The 15,251-nt window shown below is 33.0% G+C and overlaps 1 protein-coding gene across 1 annotated transcript in view; it reads left to right on the top strand.

Moving 5' to 3' along the window:
- Positions 1–15,251, top strand: part of ERC2 (ELKS/RAB6-interacting/CAST family member 2) — a 519,869-nt gene that overhangs the window by 380,520 nt on the left and 124,098 nt on the right. The window contains exon 16 of the mRNA XM_035558284.2: positions 9,326–9,460. Coding sequence (XP_035414177.1) covers positions 9,326–9,460 — 135 coding nt within the window. The remainder of the gene's footprint in view (positions 1–9,325; positions 9,461–15,251) is intronic.

The raw sequence follows: 15,251 nt of genomic DNA, 5'->3' as shown, positions 1-15,251 counted from the left end.
ACCCTTGTCCAAATAGAGCTAAGAGTAGGAATATGAGGATAGATTATATTACAGGGATGTTATAAAAAGAAAATGCATAATTAAAACACTCAGTAAAACATAGCTCTAATCCACAGTGATGCATTCTAATACTCATATGGTTATGATTATGATAGTTTTTTTAACATCTGGAGTTCTTAGTTACCATACTGTTATGTTCTCATTATCTTTTAGTTACTGGTGTGTGCTTGCAAACATATTCATAATTTAGTATATAAAAACTCACTGCATAAGCAAAGAAAACCACCACCACCGAAACAAAACCAACCTTGAATATTGTCATATATTTGTAATTATTAAGACAGTGTAATTTATTTTGCATGTGATTAACATTATGGTGCTAGAGTTATACTGTTAGAAGTAGTCTGAATAATTAGCATGAAGTATTCCAGAGCTTGAATACTTAACACAAATTGAAGTCCATCTTTTTATGTAGCTGTAGAATTGGCAAGAAGTCCTTCAGAGCAATGGCCAATTAACAGATCTTTTAACTTGTGGAAAAAGGTCACAAGTCCGTCTGTCAAAACCATAGTTGGATGATATATTTTAATGGTTTGTCTCATTGAATTGTGTTAATTCAAGAAATGTGCTACCATTAAAAAGAATTGAGCACGGTCTCAAGGTTTGGCTCTTTTAAAATAATGATATTGGGTTTATTTTATTTTATTTTTATTTTATTTTATTTTATTGCGTCAGCTATGTAACTAGTGAACCAGCTTGCACATATCAAGGAGGTTAAGCAAAAGAAGTTTGGACTGAAACTTTGCAATGGAATCTCTCTTAAATCTTCTTTCTAGTTATCAAATTAGGCTTACGATTTGATTTAGTATCAAATCACTTATGCAGAATGCATGTATCCCTACTATGTCCAAGATGCTCAGAGAGGGTGGATTGAAATGACAGTGATGTTGAGCATGTTTTTTAAAGGCTCCAAAGTTGGAATTTGAATTTTTTTTTTGATCTCAGAAAAATATGTGAAGTAATGAGACAACAGAGATGATACAAATGGAAAGTTGCTGAAGAGTAAAATAATAATCAAAAGAAAAGTCATTAGGCTTTAGAAATACAGGCTTACATGGCATATACTTCTAATTTTCAATGTGGTCTATGATGGTTTCATTGTTCTTTGATGCAACTTATGACTTCATGGTTCTTAGAAGTCATCATGATGGTTACTTCGAAACACAGCAATCACTTCTGAAAAGCCCTTTGTAGCTACTTTTCAAGACTGTCTTCTTCTGTTACATAAACATATCAATCCACTTTTAGAATATTTTTTATTATTTAATGAAATATATATACTGTTTTTGTAAAGTCTTCATTTCATGCAAACTGAGAGTGCTTAAACAAACTGAGTGACAAATGTGATGTGGTGAACTTTAAAGGTATTTGAGGCCAAGTACAGCATTTGTTGTCCAATATTTAAGTATAGGTAAGATATCAAATAACAAAACAGCTACAAATTGTATTCTATGGCTGTTAACAATCTCGGTGCTGTGCAGCAGTAGGAATAATTAGAAATCCATCACTTGTCTTCAAATAACAGATTTCAAAGAATGTGCAAAAATACTGTTCTGACATGAAAATTAATTTTATTTGGAGAGAATAAATACAGAACTGGATCATTTAGCAAACATTTTGTTAACCCTCAGCTAACAGAATTCAGGCCCGAAGCACTGGATTCAAACTGAAAAAAACAATTGCAGTTGCACATGCTTTCGTGCAATCCAAATGAATTCCACTAGGTTTATGTAACTACTGGATAAACTTGATGAACTATATAGTCTTATGTACACAGCTTTTTAGATTCTTACCTTCTGGATTTCAAGGTGTTTTTTGTTTGTTTGTTTTTAAGATTATATTAGTATTTTCTGAAATGCTGTGTTAGGAAAAAAAAAAAAGCTCAAATTAAATAATTTATTTGTAAAAAATCAGGAAAAATAGAACTAAACATCTGCCACATGAAGATGTCAAAGTATTTTGTGGAAGTATTATTTTCAAATAGTGAGATTGCAGGACATATAGGTTCTGTGATGTTGAAGATGCTAAACAAGAGGCCATTGCAGATTCTAAGCTAGAAGGTGAGTCTCTAGATTTTAAATTTCATGCTTTTATTACACTCCAGGACCTCTCCAGTATAGCTTGCAGGTCTTATATGTACCTTCTTCCCATATTGTACAGGTAAAAATCCTAACGTATTGAAAGGGAATATTCTAGAAATGTTTCAAATTCCTTTTAGTGAAGAGGGATTGAGAAGAAAATCCAAAGGAAAGTAATAGCTGTTGAATGGCATTACACCTATATCCCAGAGCAACAAATCTTCTATTTTTCCTCATTTGAACCTCATTCATGAGTTTCATTGTTAACTTGATCCAGATGACAGATCAAAGCATAGCTGCCTATTGCCACCTTGCTAAAATATTTTTTAAAAGACAGTTTTAATATTATAGTTTTACAGTTACAGATTGTTGTTAAGCTATTGAGTCTGTTACTAGTCAATCAAAGACTTTCATTTCACTTCTGTAGATCCTTACTTAAACTCTACAGAATTTTAGAAGGACAAGAAATATCTGTCAGTTTTCTTACAGATCTTGATCATAAATTCCTTGGTAAGTGAGTTAAAAATTCAGTTACACATACCATTCATGACCTTGACAGCTTAGCAAATAGTGATACTGAATGATCAAAGACAACTGTTTCAAGCCCTAAGGGTTAATATACCTGTTCACCTAGCTTTAAGCAACTTTTAATTCCTCTATCTTTCCTTTATTTCAAAATGGATGTAGCATTTATTGAATGCAGTCAATAAATTTAAAGCAAAAAAAAAGTGGAAATTTTTCAGGATAAAACTAATAAGGCTATAGAGAGTCTGTAAGAGATGCAGTTAATGAATTGTTGCATTTTACAAGTTTACTTTTTTTTTTCTTTCCTAAGATAAAGCCAAATTAAAACTTGTTCCATCTCAGGTGTGGGCCTGGTGTTCACCAGACATTTTCGAAAACAAACAAAACATAAACAACTGGGTATGATAATTTTGCTGCCAGAGATACAGCTTTTCAGCATATGATGAATGATCAAAACAGGAGATTAAAATTTGTAGCTTATCTAATTGAGGTAAGAACCCAAAACCAAGTTGAAACATACACTGAAAAGTGACAGGCAAAAGTAACAGAGCTTCATGTTCCTCATCTTTTAATTATTTTTGTATCAAATGTGTTCCATAAAGGAGATGTTAGAGTTACTGTTAGAGTTTGCAAATTCATCCTGGTATGCTAAATTGAAACTAAATTGTTTCAGATTCATGCTAAGAATAGAATTTAGGATTCTTCTGCCAGTGTCTGAGTTAGAATACAATGCACTTCCACTGGCAGAGTTAAAAAGGAATGAAATAGGAGAGAGGTTTGGAAACCTCAGCCTTGAGAAAATACCTGAGACCACTGAGACCCCATCTCCTTTGCAAGTCAAATGGATCACTTATACCTTTCTGGGCTCCTCTGAGTGACACACCCACTTCTAATTTCAGAAAATCTGGCCTATGCTGCAGCTCATCATTCTTACAGCCACTAGTGAAACTGGTTTCATTTTGCCAGAATAAGTAAAAATCAAGAAATTCCCTAAGCATTTGTGGGTCTAAAGGCTTTGCTGTCTTTCCTGGATAAAGGAATTGGTCATATGTACATAAATTCATATATGTGTGTGTATATTTATATACATCGGCACACATAAAAACATATATCTAAAACTAAAGCAATAATACACTGGACAATAGGACTAATTGAGTGCATATCTCTGTATTGTGGTCACAGAAGATGATTGCTGAAGTCACTGAGAAGGAAATGTAATTTTTCAAAATAAAAGCCCATGACTTCCAACAGGTCATTGCTATCTATGCTGCTGAACTTGAAATTTATTCTCTCCCTTTGTTTAAAGTAGTCCATGTCTTCAAGGTAGATTGCAAAAAAAATCAATCTGCTATATTTTGGAGAAAAGATGACAATGAGTATGAAAGAAGATGTGGTGTGTAATGAAGTTCTGACTCAACATTTATTTAGGATTTCATCATGTCTTTGAAAGATAGTAGCATCTTGGTTCATGTTTGTCTCTAGAAATATTACTGGTAAAGAATGACCTCCACTGTAGGAAATCAGTAGATGTGATCTTATGCTGACTTGGTTAGATCCGATATACACAAGGCAATCATATTAGAAAAAGAAGAATACTATAGAAAAAAAGATCAATGGTTATCATAAATGGAAACAAACAATGGTGCTATGTATAGGTCACCAAAATTTTGCAAATGCATATTCTCCAGAATTCTATTTGACACAGCAGTTGATAGAGAGAAGTTTCAGCAAGCTGTATAGTATTGTTACCTGTAGTCTGATGTGAGTCAATGGATTTGTAATTGAAATTGTAAGAATGATTTCTTCACAGAATATTCCATAATTTTAATTAGTGGTGCATATGGAGATTTCACAATATTTTAGGTTTAAAGGCCTAATTTATAAGCCTCATGCAGGCTAGGGTAGCTCTCCAGATACATCTTCATCAAACCCGTAACTTCTGTTTCAGCTGTAATATACCAGTGAGAACACAACAGGAAGAAATAAAAGAATATTTAATTTGTTCAACTTGAAAAAAGTATATATATTTTCCTCAAGAGTGACGTAACTTTGTTTTGGATGACCTCCTGTTAAGTGTACACAGGACAGACTTGGTCTCATCATTGGGAAAAAGAATGTGCCATGGCTGCTTTTTTTCTTTTTCTTCCTTTTTTTTTTTTTTTTTTTTTTTTCCTTCTAGGTCTTTCCTATTATATATGGGACTGACAGCATTTCTTAATCAGGAGCTGGATGGAGATTTTGGGGTGGAAGCACACAGGAATCGTACTTTACACAGAAACAGGCTAACGCAGCTGCTCTTCTAGCTGCTTGTGCTTGATGCTTTTAAATGTTGCACTGAAGAGTCCATTAGGGGCTTGACGAAGTTACACTAGACTGTGAATTAGGAGGTTCTTAACTAAACAGAAGAGATTCAGTAATTATCCATTGCAAATATCCATGTTAGTATCTGAGTATACTCTGATGATGTAGTATAACAGCCTGATTGGGAAGCAGATATATTTTTGACCACTGCAAAGGCAGAAATGTTTAACTATTTGAGAATGTCTGCTATGTAGTAGTGGATGCAGCAGACAACTTAAAAGCTAATTCCTCCCTAAGCCACTGATGCTATTCATCCCGTAGTGAACACTGTTACCTAATAAACTGAAAACAAAAATTGATTCTGAGCAAGCTCATGAAAAAACTGTGGAAAAAACATGAGTATCTTAACATATACATCAGGAAGATGCCTACTCTTTACACCGCCTTTGAATTGAGGGTGGTTTTCACCTAAAAAGTATTAAATTCTGAGCAAGGGGCTATCCAGACCGCCAGGAAGGGGTTGCTGTCAGCCCTCTAATTTGATTTCAAACTTCAATTAAAAAAAAAAAAAGAAAAAAATAGTTTTCAAGCTCTGTAATAACTACTTGTTGGGATTAGATTTTGAGAGAAAAATGTGAGTAAAATTTTGAACTATATAAAAGAACTATTTTCGATTTGGGGTTATTCTTGCAAAGTAGTAGATGATGCAGATTAGAGACAGCACAGTTTAAATGTATGCGCCAGCATCATTCAAATTTTCATGAATTGCATGTTCCAGGACTGGGTTTCCAGATCATCCTAAAAAGCCTTATTTAGGAATCTGCAGTGCTTTTGAAAGTAATATAAGAAAATGTCTCATATATTTCCGAACGGGAAATTTTCAGGCATGCTGAAGATGGTGCAGGAGATTATGGCATTGCCAAGTCAGTAGGTGGTACTTTTCCCCCAAGTCAGTACTGGAATGATATTCAAATGTGTTGATATGGGACCCTGAGCAGGGGCAGTTACTGTTTGTCTGATAAGCCAATGTCCTAAAACATGGTCAATAAAATCCTTTTCTATGTGTTGGTGTGTGTGCTTGTATGTGTGTGGGGGTGTGTAAAGCCCTGGTGTCTTGAATGAGTTCCAGTGTGGTTAATTAATTTCTTCCTCAAATAATAATATACACGGCATTTCAATGCCTACTAAGAATTAAAAGAGTTAGCAAGGGAAGTGTATGGAAGTAACATTTCAGAATTTTGTTTAGAAGGAGCTGAAAAGGATTGTATTTTTCCTCTGTTTAATTTTCTGGATGGCTTTAGTTTTGTTCCTCCTCCAGAAATCATTCTGCTTATCCTTAAAAGTCTTGCTTTTAAAAGTTTGAATCATATCATGTTTTGTACTGCTAAAGTGAAAGCTAAGCATATCTGGAAAACAGAGTTCACTGTTGAAGTGAACATCTCTCTTTGACAGCAGCTAAATTGAAGAGAGCAGAAACTCAAAATCCTATTAGTTGTCATTGTGAAGCACTAACTAATAAAAAGAAAAAGCTATTAAAAATATTTAGTATAATTTTAAGGAATGAACGGCAATAAAATGTTATGTAAATGTTTGGATGGTTTGATGATCATATCAGTTGAAAGCAAATCCTAATTTCCTATTTCTTATACATTTTGCTTCCAGAACAGGACGACTAAGGGAACCCTACTGCAGCATTAACAGTTTCTTTGTGCAGATTTTACTGCAATCTGGCATCCAAAAGGAGGAAACATTAGAAGTGGTTTATTTATATTTCAGCACCAAATTAGAAAGATGACATCATTCATTTACAGTTCTTATCCCATGACACTTCTAATCCCCAACACCTCATTACAGGGGACACTTTCAGGATTGCATATATCATCTTGTTTAACTTTTGCATTCTTTTATGGAATACAGTTGAAAGGTAGGAAATTTAAGGCTGTTCATTGATAAGAAAATAAACTAATAAAATCTTAGGAGCTTCCCCAAAGAGGCAGGATATTACAGTGTTTACAGTAAGTGGGTTATTATTTGTCTATTAGTTCTCCATCTTTTCCACTCTTGTTCAAAAAGCCATCCTCTTTGAATGTAAAGACAAACAGGCTAACTATAATGAGTCACATTGATTTTTTTAATTTTTTATTTTGCATTTTTTTTATTTTTTGTAAAATCAGTAGAAATTCATAACTGAAATTCATACAGGTCTATGCTTCTATCTTATCCATGATGGAGAAAATGGAATGATCACAACTGTGCAGAAAGTAGTGTTAAAAAACATGAAAAGACACCACACAGTGCCAGCGCAATTCCTGTTCGAAAGAATCTACTACTTGACCTGTGGAGGAAATCCATTCTGTAACCCACTGAGAAGATGCTCTTCTATTGCTATAGCGATGCCCATAAAGAGTCTAACAGTGGCTAAAGCATGCACACATCCAGTCTGTGACTGTTCCTCTATCTTGTTATTATAAATGTCTTATGATTTTTCTTTCTAATCTTAACTTGAACTGAGTGCAAGTGCCCTCCTATAAAATAGTTTGTCCCCCTAATGGTGGTAATGTGAGGTGCTTGAGAAGCATTATGGTAGTTCAAAATAAAATTAATTAATTATTAATTAATTAATAATTAGCAATAATTAATAACCTTAGGATTTTGTGTTAACCCTGTGGCTCATAGTTTTCCTCACATTAGATTCTGTTATTGTGAAATATTTTGTAATAATATTTAGTTTTCGCTCTCTTTTTTTTTTTCATTCAGAACTCTTTTCTACTTCAGCAAATTCATTAAAATCAGGGAATTTAATGGCAATCTTTTAGTTTTTACATTTTCTATTTATTAATTTATTAAATCAGTGAAATTTTCCAGAGATATGGTATGCGATTGTTCTCATAGGATAATCCATTTAGGAAGTAAATTTACCACATACTATCCCATGGACATTTCCAGTTGGAATGCAGTTAGACCTGCTAGCGTAGAAATAAAACCGAATAAATGAGTCGTGTTTAAATTCATCTGTTTAATTTGGTCCTTTGGAACTGATTAGTTTAGGCAAAATCCTGGGGTAATGTGTTTTGACAGCATCCTCATTGGAGTTAATATGCATCCTGCCACCTTGGAGCGTGGGTAGAACTGTGACTTCTTGCAATTGACTTCAGACTCTTATCTTTAATGTCCTCCAAAGTGTCTCTGTGCAAAGTAGGCATGTTTGAGCATGACCTACTGAAGTGGTGTCCTCATAGAGAACTGACACAAAGTAGATAATGCTCCTTCAAGTGCAACCTTTCCCCTGCAGAAGAAATGTGTCAGGGTTCAGATTAGTTTTTTGAAGATGACATTAAGCGTCTTTAGACTGCGATCTTCCTTTCAGCCATCTACTTAATACTAATTGTATATGCCTCGAATTGATTCTTCAAATTTTGGAAGAGGTCTTTGAGAGCTGATGGCATTTTCTTCTTGGTTTTGTCAGTGTAAGTAAGTAAAACTTGATTAGAAGTTAACAAGTTTGCCTGAGACAGCCTTCAGTGCTACTAACAGAAAAAAAAAGTGCTGTCTCCACTGGTATTGGGCAAGCAGGTAGTAAGATAGTCTTGGTTCTATGACTAAGGTTTGGGATATTCCAGTCTGCATATTTCATGGTATGGAATAGTTGTAATACTGATAAAGGGAAATGATATGTCTTGTTACCTCATGGTGACATCAATTTCATTATCTGTATGAGGCAGTAGCTTAAGCATAGATCTTGTTTTAAAGATTTATATCTAAGACTTACTTTCATTCGGTCCCATAATCACTTATTTGTCTAAGTGTCTGTGTCTGTATCAACTAGACTTAAGATTATTTTAACTTGCTGTTTAGCAGGGTGATCCTGGCATACAACTAAAAAAATAGCTAATATTTAGCTTTTTGCATAACTATTCATTATTGTTGTTGACTTGCCTCAGTAGATAACTGTAAATATTTGAAGAACACATAATATTCCTGTTGGTGAATTTTTGCAAGTTAATTAGTGAGACATAGTAATAGATTGAAGAAAAAAAAAGACAAATGTTCTAAAATACCAAATTTAGAGAAGTTGAATGTTTGTTGACGCCCTTCAAACACAACATCCTTGATCATATCCTTTCCCGACTTCTTTGTGCAATTCTATATATGTGAAAACTGAGACAGATGTGTTCACATGCTTTGTTATCTTTTTCTGTTTCTGTTTCCTTTTCTTCATGAGCCAGCAGGCCTGGCTTCTATTGTTAGATCCTTGCAGCTACCGAAAAAAGAGTGAAGGAAGAGCTAAGATCTTGCCAAAACAGTATTGAATTAATATATTCCAGCATGTAATAAATTGTCTCGCTTTACATCCTAAATAGACACAAAACAGAATGAAACTGATGGCAGATAACTATGATGACAACCATCACCACTACCACCACCATCACCACCACCACCATCACCGATCTCCTGGGAGGCCACAACACTCCAACCACAGACCTTCTCCAGATCAGGTCAGTCACCTTTTCTCAACTTCAGTTTTACACTTTTACTATTTTGATACTTCAAGGTGAAACAAAGATTCCAAAGAAATAATGAGCAATATAAGTGATATGTTCTTTGAACAGAAATTAATAGCTCTGGTATTTACTTCCATGCCTGAAAGAATCTAAACATTTTGACTTTTTGTCTGGTGCCTTATATTTCTCTTCTCTATCTTTTTTAAAAGTTTCACAGGTATTTTCAGCATTTTGTAATTCAACTTTTAGAGTAGAAAAGCAGTGGAAATTCTCATAACTAGAGTGATTTCAGAAGTATCCACTTTGGGGATTATTTATTTATTTATTTAAAGTAAATGTATAAATCATTAGTATCTTAAAACTTATGCAGCTTTTCCCTCTGCCAACTTGTAAACCCCTAGTTCTAAACTGTTTGTGAATGTATTTTTCTGTTGAAGCTATCAAATATCTGGTATAGTTTAAAATCAAGTGATACATTTTTAACTAGGCATGATAAACAAAATTTCAAGATGTTTTATTTCAAAAATGCTTAATGATTCAGTATTCTTCTTATAATATTATCCTTTTTAGAATCCTGTGTTACAGGGCTGTCCTAATAAAATGGTCTTCTAAGGTCTGTAGATTGAGAATGGTGACATTGTTCAATTTGGGAATGGTACAGTGGGAACTGGGAACCTTTTCCCCCAGCAGAAAAACAGTCCCTAAGCCCAACACTGTTTTGATTTTGTAAATTTCAATATTTGTTTACAAATAAATACAAATTTTAAATCTAAAACATTTTCTTAAAATACAAAACTCATTTGTTTTTATTGGTAGCAGTTTAGAACGTTAATGAAATTTAAGTGAAAAGTAAAATGCAGAACTATTAAAACAAGTTGATTGTCACAGTTTTAAAGTAATAACAGTTATACAATATATGTTTGGAATTAAGAGGTCATGATATTCTGTGGTTTATTAGCATTGCAACTGTCCTTTTTAATAATGCAGCATTGTTTTTCACATAATGTTGCTGTTCCTTCAGTAGGAAGAAATTTGCTAAGTGTCCAGTGTGCAACCTCAATTTTATTTTTTGATGGGTTTGAAACAGATGTTTCTGAACAGAAAATGCTAGACCTCTTAATTTTGGAAGACCAGATCCACCAAAAACAATGTATCTGTTTTAATTTTATACTTATAATATTGATAATAATGGTATTATTGCTATTATTAAAAATTATGTATTTCTATATTTATTATTATAATAGTATAGTTAATAGTTACATTAAGTTTTCATAACATTATAGTATTAAAAACAATTGAATTATTTATCCATCATGTAATTCTATAAATTACACATTATATTTGTGTATATACACACCAAAATAGTATTTTAAATTCTAGTGGCAACTTAATCTGTCCCTTCAAATCCCCTTCTGCCAGCAGCCATGTTTTTATTGTCCTTTATTAAGTATATTATAGAATAATGTGTGTGTACATGAACGTGTGTATGTATGTAAAAAAATGCCACACCACAGGGAATACAAATGAAAGAAACTAGCCCTAGGAGATGAAATTTCAAGAAACAAACTTCTATTTTGAAATTAAAATATACATGTAAGCCATGCTGCCAATATGTCATATGTTTCCAGCTGCTACTGCGTGACACTATTCCATTTCAAATTTTAAATTGCTTTGTATGGTGAGCTTGTCAGTTATGGATAGATGCCCTCCTGAAGATGACATTCAAATTTTAAGATAGACTTCTTTTCATGACTTGACTCTCTTTAGCATACTACAATGGGTGAGAGTTGAAAACTGTACAAGTCGGGGGAGGAACTCAGTCAGGGTAGGACAAGGAAGAAAGGTATTCATATATGGGTATATCTAGAGTTGGAAAAAACAATCTTTAGAAGCAAATAACTCTTTTCCAGGTAGGGAACCCTGGGGAAAAATAAAACTTTTTTTTTTTTCCTATGAAAAATCCTTGTGTGCTGTTAAATTCATTCATAATTTCATAATGCCTGGGCTGAAATAAAAGGAAAAAAAAACAGTGGTGAAGTTATAACTGAGATGTGTTATATACTACTTAGTCAGGAATAGGAGACAAATAGGCAAATTAAGCTTTTTTAGGATGACCACTAGAGCTCTACTAGCAGTAGGAACTGGTAAGTACAAGAAAGATCAATTTATTGAATACCAACTGAAAAACAAACAAAAAACAACAACAACAGAAAAATCAAAACCGAAATAACACAAAACCTAGACAATATAACATTGAAGTTCTTGGAACACGTTAAGAACTTTCAGAAAGAAAACTTTCAAAGGATATTAAGGACAACAACTACTATCTAGTTGTAGTTCTGTTTGTGATTAACAGAGATAAGTTGGCTGACTATATATAAGAGAAGGCAAAATATTCTAAAAATGACAATGAAATAAAAAATGTTTTGGCATTTTGCAAGAAACAGAATGAACAGAACAGAATGAAGGCAAGATGTGTGGAAAAAAAAAAAAAAAAGAAAACAACTACCTCTGTGTTACAAGCTAACATTTAGTGAAAGAGACTCTTTTCAATGCACAATAACAGGTTATTCAGAGACAAGAACAGATAAGAAACATAAAAAGAAAAATCTGTATCAAAACTTCTTCAAGAATGTATAAAAAAATTAAAAATTATGAATGATGGAAATGGGTGCATGATTAAAGATAAAGTAGACAAGTATAAAGAAGGTATAAAAGGTAGATAGGGATGCAATCAGAAATACTAATATGCAAATAACTAATAATAATAACTAGCAAAAGAATGAAAAGCAGCAAGAAAAGACCCTATAAATATAGCAAAAAGGGCAACCTTTCTTGAAAAAAAAAAAGGACACAAGTTGTTTATGCTTATGTGTTCTGGACTTTTTAAATTTAAGTCTTAGTTTAAAAAACAACAACAACAACAAAACTTTAAAAATCTTTAATAACCTTTAATAGTAATTTTGCTATTTAGTGCAGTTACACAACAAGGCACATTTTCAGGGAAAAATGAGGGATTAAACAATCCATAAATAAAATAGTTGCATTCCCATTGGGAGAAGCCAATATATTTTGTTGTAGAGAGTATAAAATATTAGCTGAAGTAGTCTCTGAACTACCTATGATTGTATTCAACAACTCTTATGTTGGACAAAAGGGACCCTAGGAGGATAAAGGCAAACACAGTACTTTACAAGTAAAACATGGAGATTGATTAATCACTTTATTTTACATACTGTAAAAATTATGGAATAAATTGTTAATCAGTGAGTCAATAGAAACCCAGTAGTCTCTTTACTGTTAATTTTCAGTAGCTTGGTGTCTGTATCAGACTGCATGATGTTATCTACCTATCTATATATATGTATCTATCCTAATGTTTATCAAATCATGTTATGCTTGCTTTGCTGTTATTTTTCCTAAACGTTACCTGATCATTTCCTAATCATGTAAATCAACCTGATAGTTGATTACTATAATAAAACAGATAAGCTAGCCTTAAGTTGCATTCTTGAAGGTATGAAATGATGTATCTCTATGCACTCATTTTATTCTTGCACTCTTTCGTAGATGACAGTTTTGGACCACAGTCTAAAACAGGATGCAGGTCTAGATGGCCCTTACATAGCATGGCCATTCTAAATTTAGTCTGTATTTGTCAAGGACGAAGTATGTCAGGCAAATCTAATTTCCTTTCATATGGTTAACTGGCTTTGTGGCTAAAGAAGAAAATAGTAGCTGTGACATACTTTAAATTTGTAAGGCTTTGACACTGTACTATCATATATTTGTAATAACTAGGAGAGTGAAATGCATTACAATAATAAAAGTTATAACAATAAATAATATAATTTTAATTGAATTATGCATGAAATCAGCATGAGATGACTGCGCAACTGATATAAATAGCATGCTACGTAAAAAATTTCAGTTACTCATTGTCAGACAGGAGGGACATTTGCAGCAGGATGCTAAGAAGTCTGTCCTTTATCCACCTTTGTGGAGTATTTTTTTAGAAATTATTTCAGTGATTAAATAGGAAGAACACATTTATTGTTGGTAATGAATGAAGCTGAAAGAAACTGCAGGCATAGTAGGAGCAGATAACCTGCTCAATAAACTGCTCCAGTCTCAATAAACAGCTCAAGTCTTAACAAACTGGAGAGAAAGTCTGAAATGAGTAAACTGAAGTTTAGTAAAAAGAAGTCCATTTGGAAGAGAAACTTCACATGTACTGAGGCAATAGAATGGCAAAAGAAATATAATCTGGATTGCAAGCAGTATATGGCAACAATGGAATACCATTGCAGTGAAGTTAGATCTAATTCTGTAATGGGATGTAATGCTGGAAAAGAAGCAGGAAGTAATTATTCTGTTCTTTTGAGCACTGGTGAGACCTCATCTGAAAATGTGTATACAGTTGTGAACACCATGCTTTAAGAAAGATAGACAAATTGGAAAGGGACAAAAGGAGAGCAATAAGAATGATAGGAGTTTTAGAAAACATGACCTATGAGGAAGGCTTAAAGAACTGGGTTTGTTTAGTCTAGAAAGTACTAAGGGCGAGTCATAAGTCTTCTAATACGTAAAATGTTGTTGTAAAGAAGACGATGATCAATTGTGTTCCAGTGCCCACTGTAGAAAGACTAGGAGTGGTAAATTTAATTTATACCAAGAATAACTAGGTTAGCCATTTAAAAAAACAAAACAAAACAAAAACAAACAAAACAAAACAAAAAACACATCTTTTTAACTGTGTGTGTAACAAATCTTTAAGTCAAAAGAAACATGAACATTCTTTAATGTGGATGTAATAGAAACTCATTTCTTGGAAATTTTAAAGAACAGGTTAGACAAATATCTGTTGCACATGATAACAGCTTTACTTAATCTCGTGTTGGTGCTCTGAGCTTGGATGAGATGTTCTCCTGAAGTACTGCCATTCTTAAATTTCCACACTGTGAACAGTGGATTAACCTAGCAAATGTTTAATTGTAAGGCAAACAAATAGGAGTTTCATAGCAAAATCTTGGCTGAATAGTCTTTCTGAGAACAGCAAAGTCAATGATGAGTATGAGTGAACTCAAGTAATTGCTTTAGCTTATTTTTTTCAATAATAATAATAATTATTATTATTATTATTATTATTTACTGTGTTGTATTGTTTAACATTCCATACAGCACTTTTTTTTTTTTTAATGGCAATTTGATTGCCATGTGCCATGCAAACCTGTATTTTCCATTCAATAGTGTATTAAACGTAAATTCTAGATATGTGGTTTTTGGTGACTATGATCCAACCCACTGCTGATGGTGTGAAACCACAGAACAAATTGGGAAAATAATAAACTTGCAAATGATCACAGGACATTATTTATTTTGTAAGGAAAAAAGGATGTGGTGTTTATTGTAAGATAAATGCCATTTAATTTTGTACATGTTAGGGAAGGTTTTTGAAAGTTTTCTCAGAAATCCCAGAGAAGGAAGAGGCAGTTGAACATGCAAGGTTAATGTTGAAACATTTCCCATTTATGTGTATAATATTGGATTTTCTAACTTATGTTGCTACATTTATGTAAAGAAATACTTGTATGCTACAAGATATGGTGGTAAAAGTATGTGCATGTGTATTTTAATACATATTTTTAAGGAAGAATAAGATGTTTCACACTTACTGATGTAAAGCACTGTGACTCTATACCCCCTTTAAAGAGGTTGGTGTATCACCAGTCTCTTGGAAGAAAAATATACATATATACTACTGGAAACAGGAATACTTTTTGTG

Source organism: Cygnus atratus, chromosome 10 (assembly GCF_013377495.2).
Source record: "Cygnus atratus isolate AKBS03 ecotype Queensland, Australia chromosome 10, CAtr_DNAZoo_HiC_assembly, whole genome shotgun sequence".
NCBI lineage: Eukaryota > Metazoa > Chordata > Aves > Anseriformes > Anatidae > Cygnus > Cygnus atratus.
This window is presented reverse-complemented; position numbering and strand designations above follow the sequence as displayed.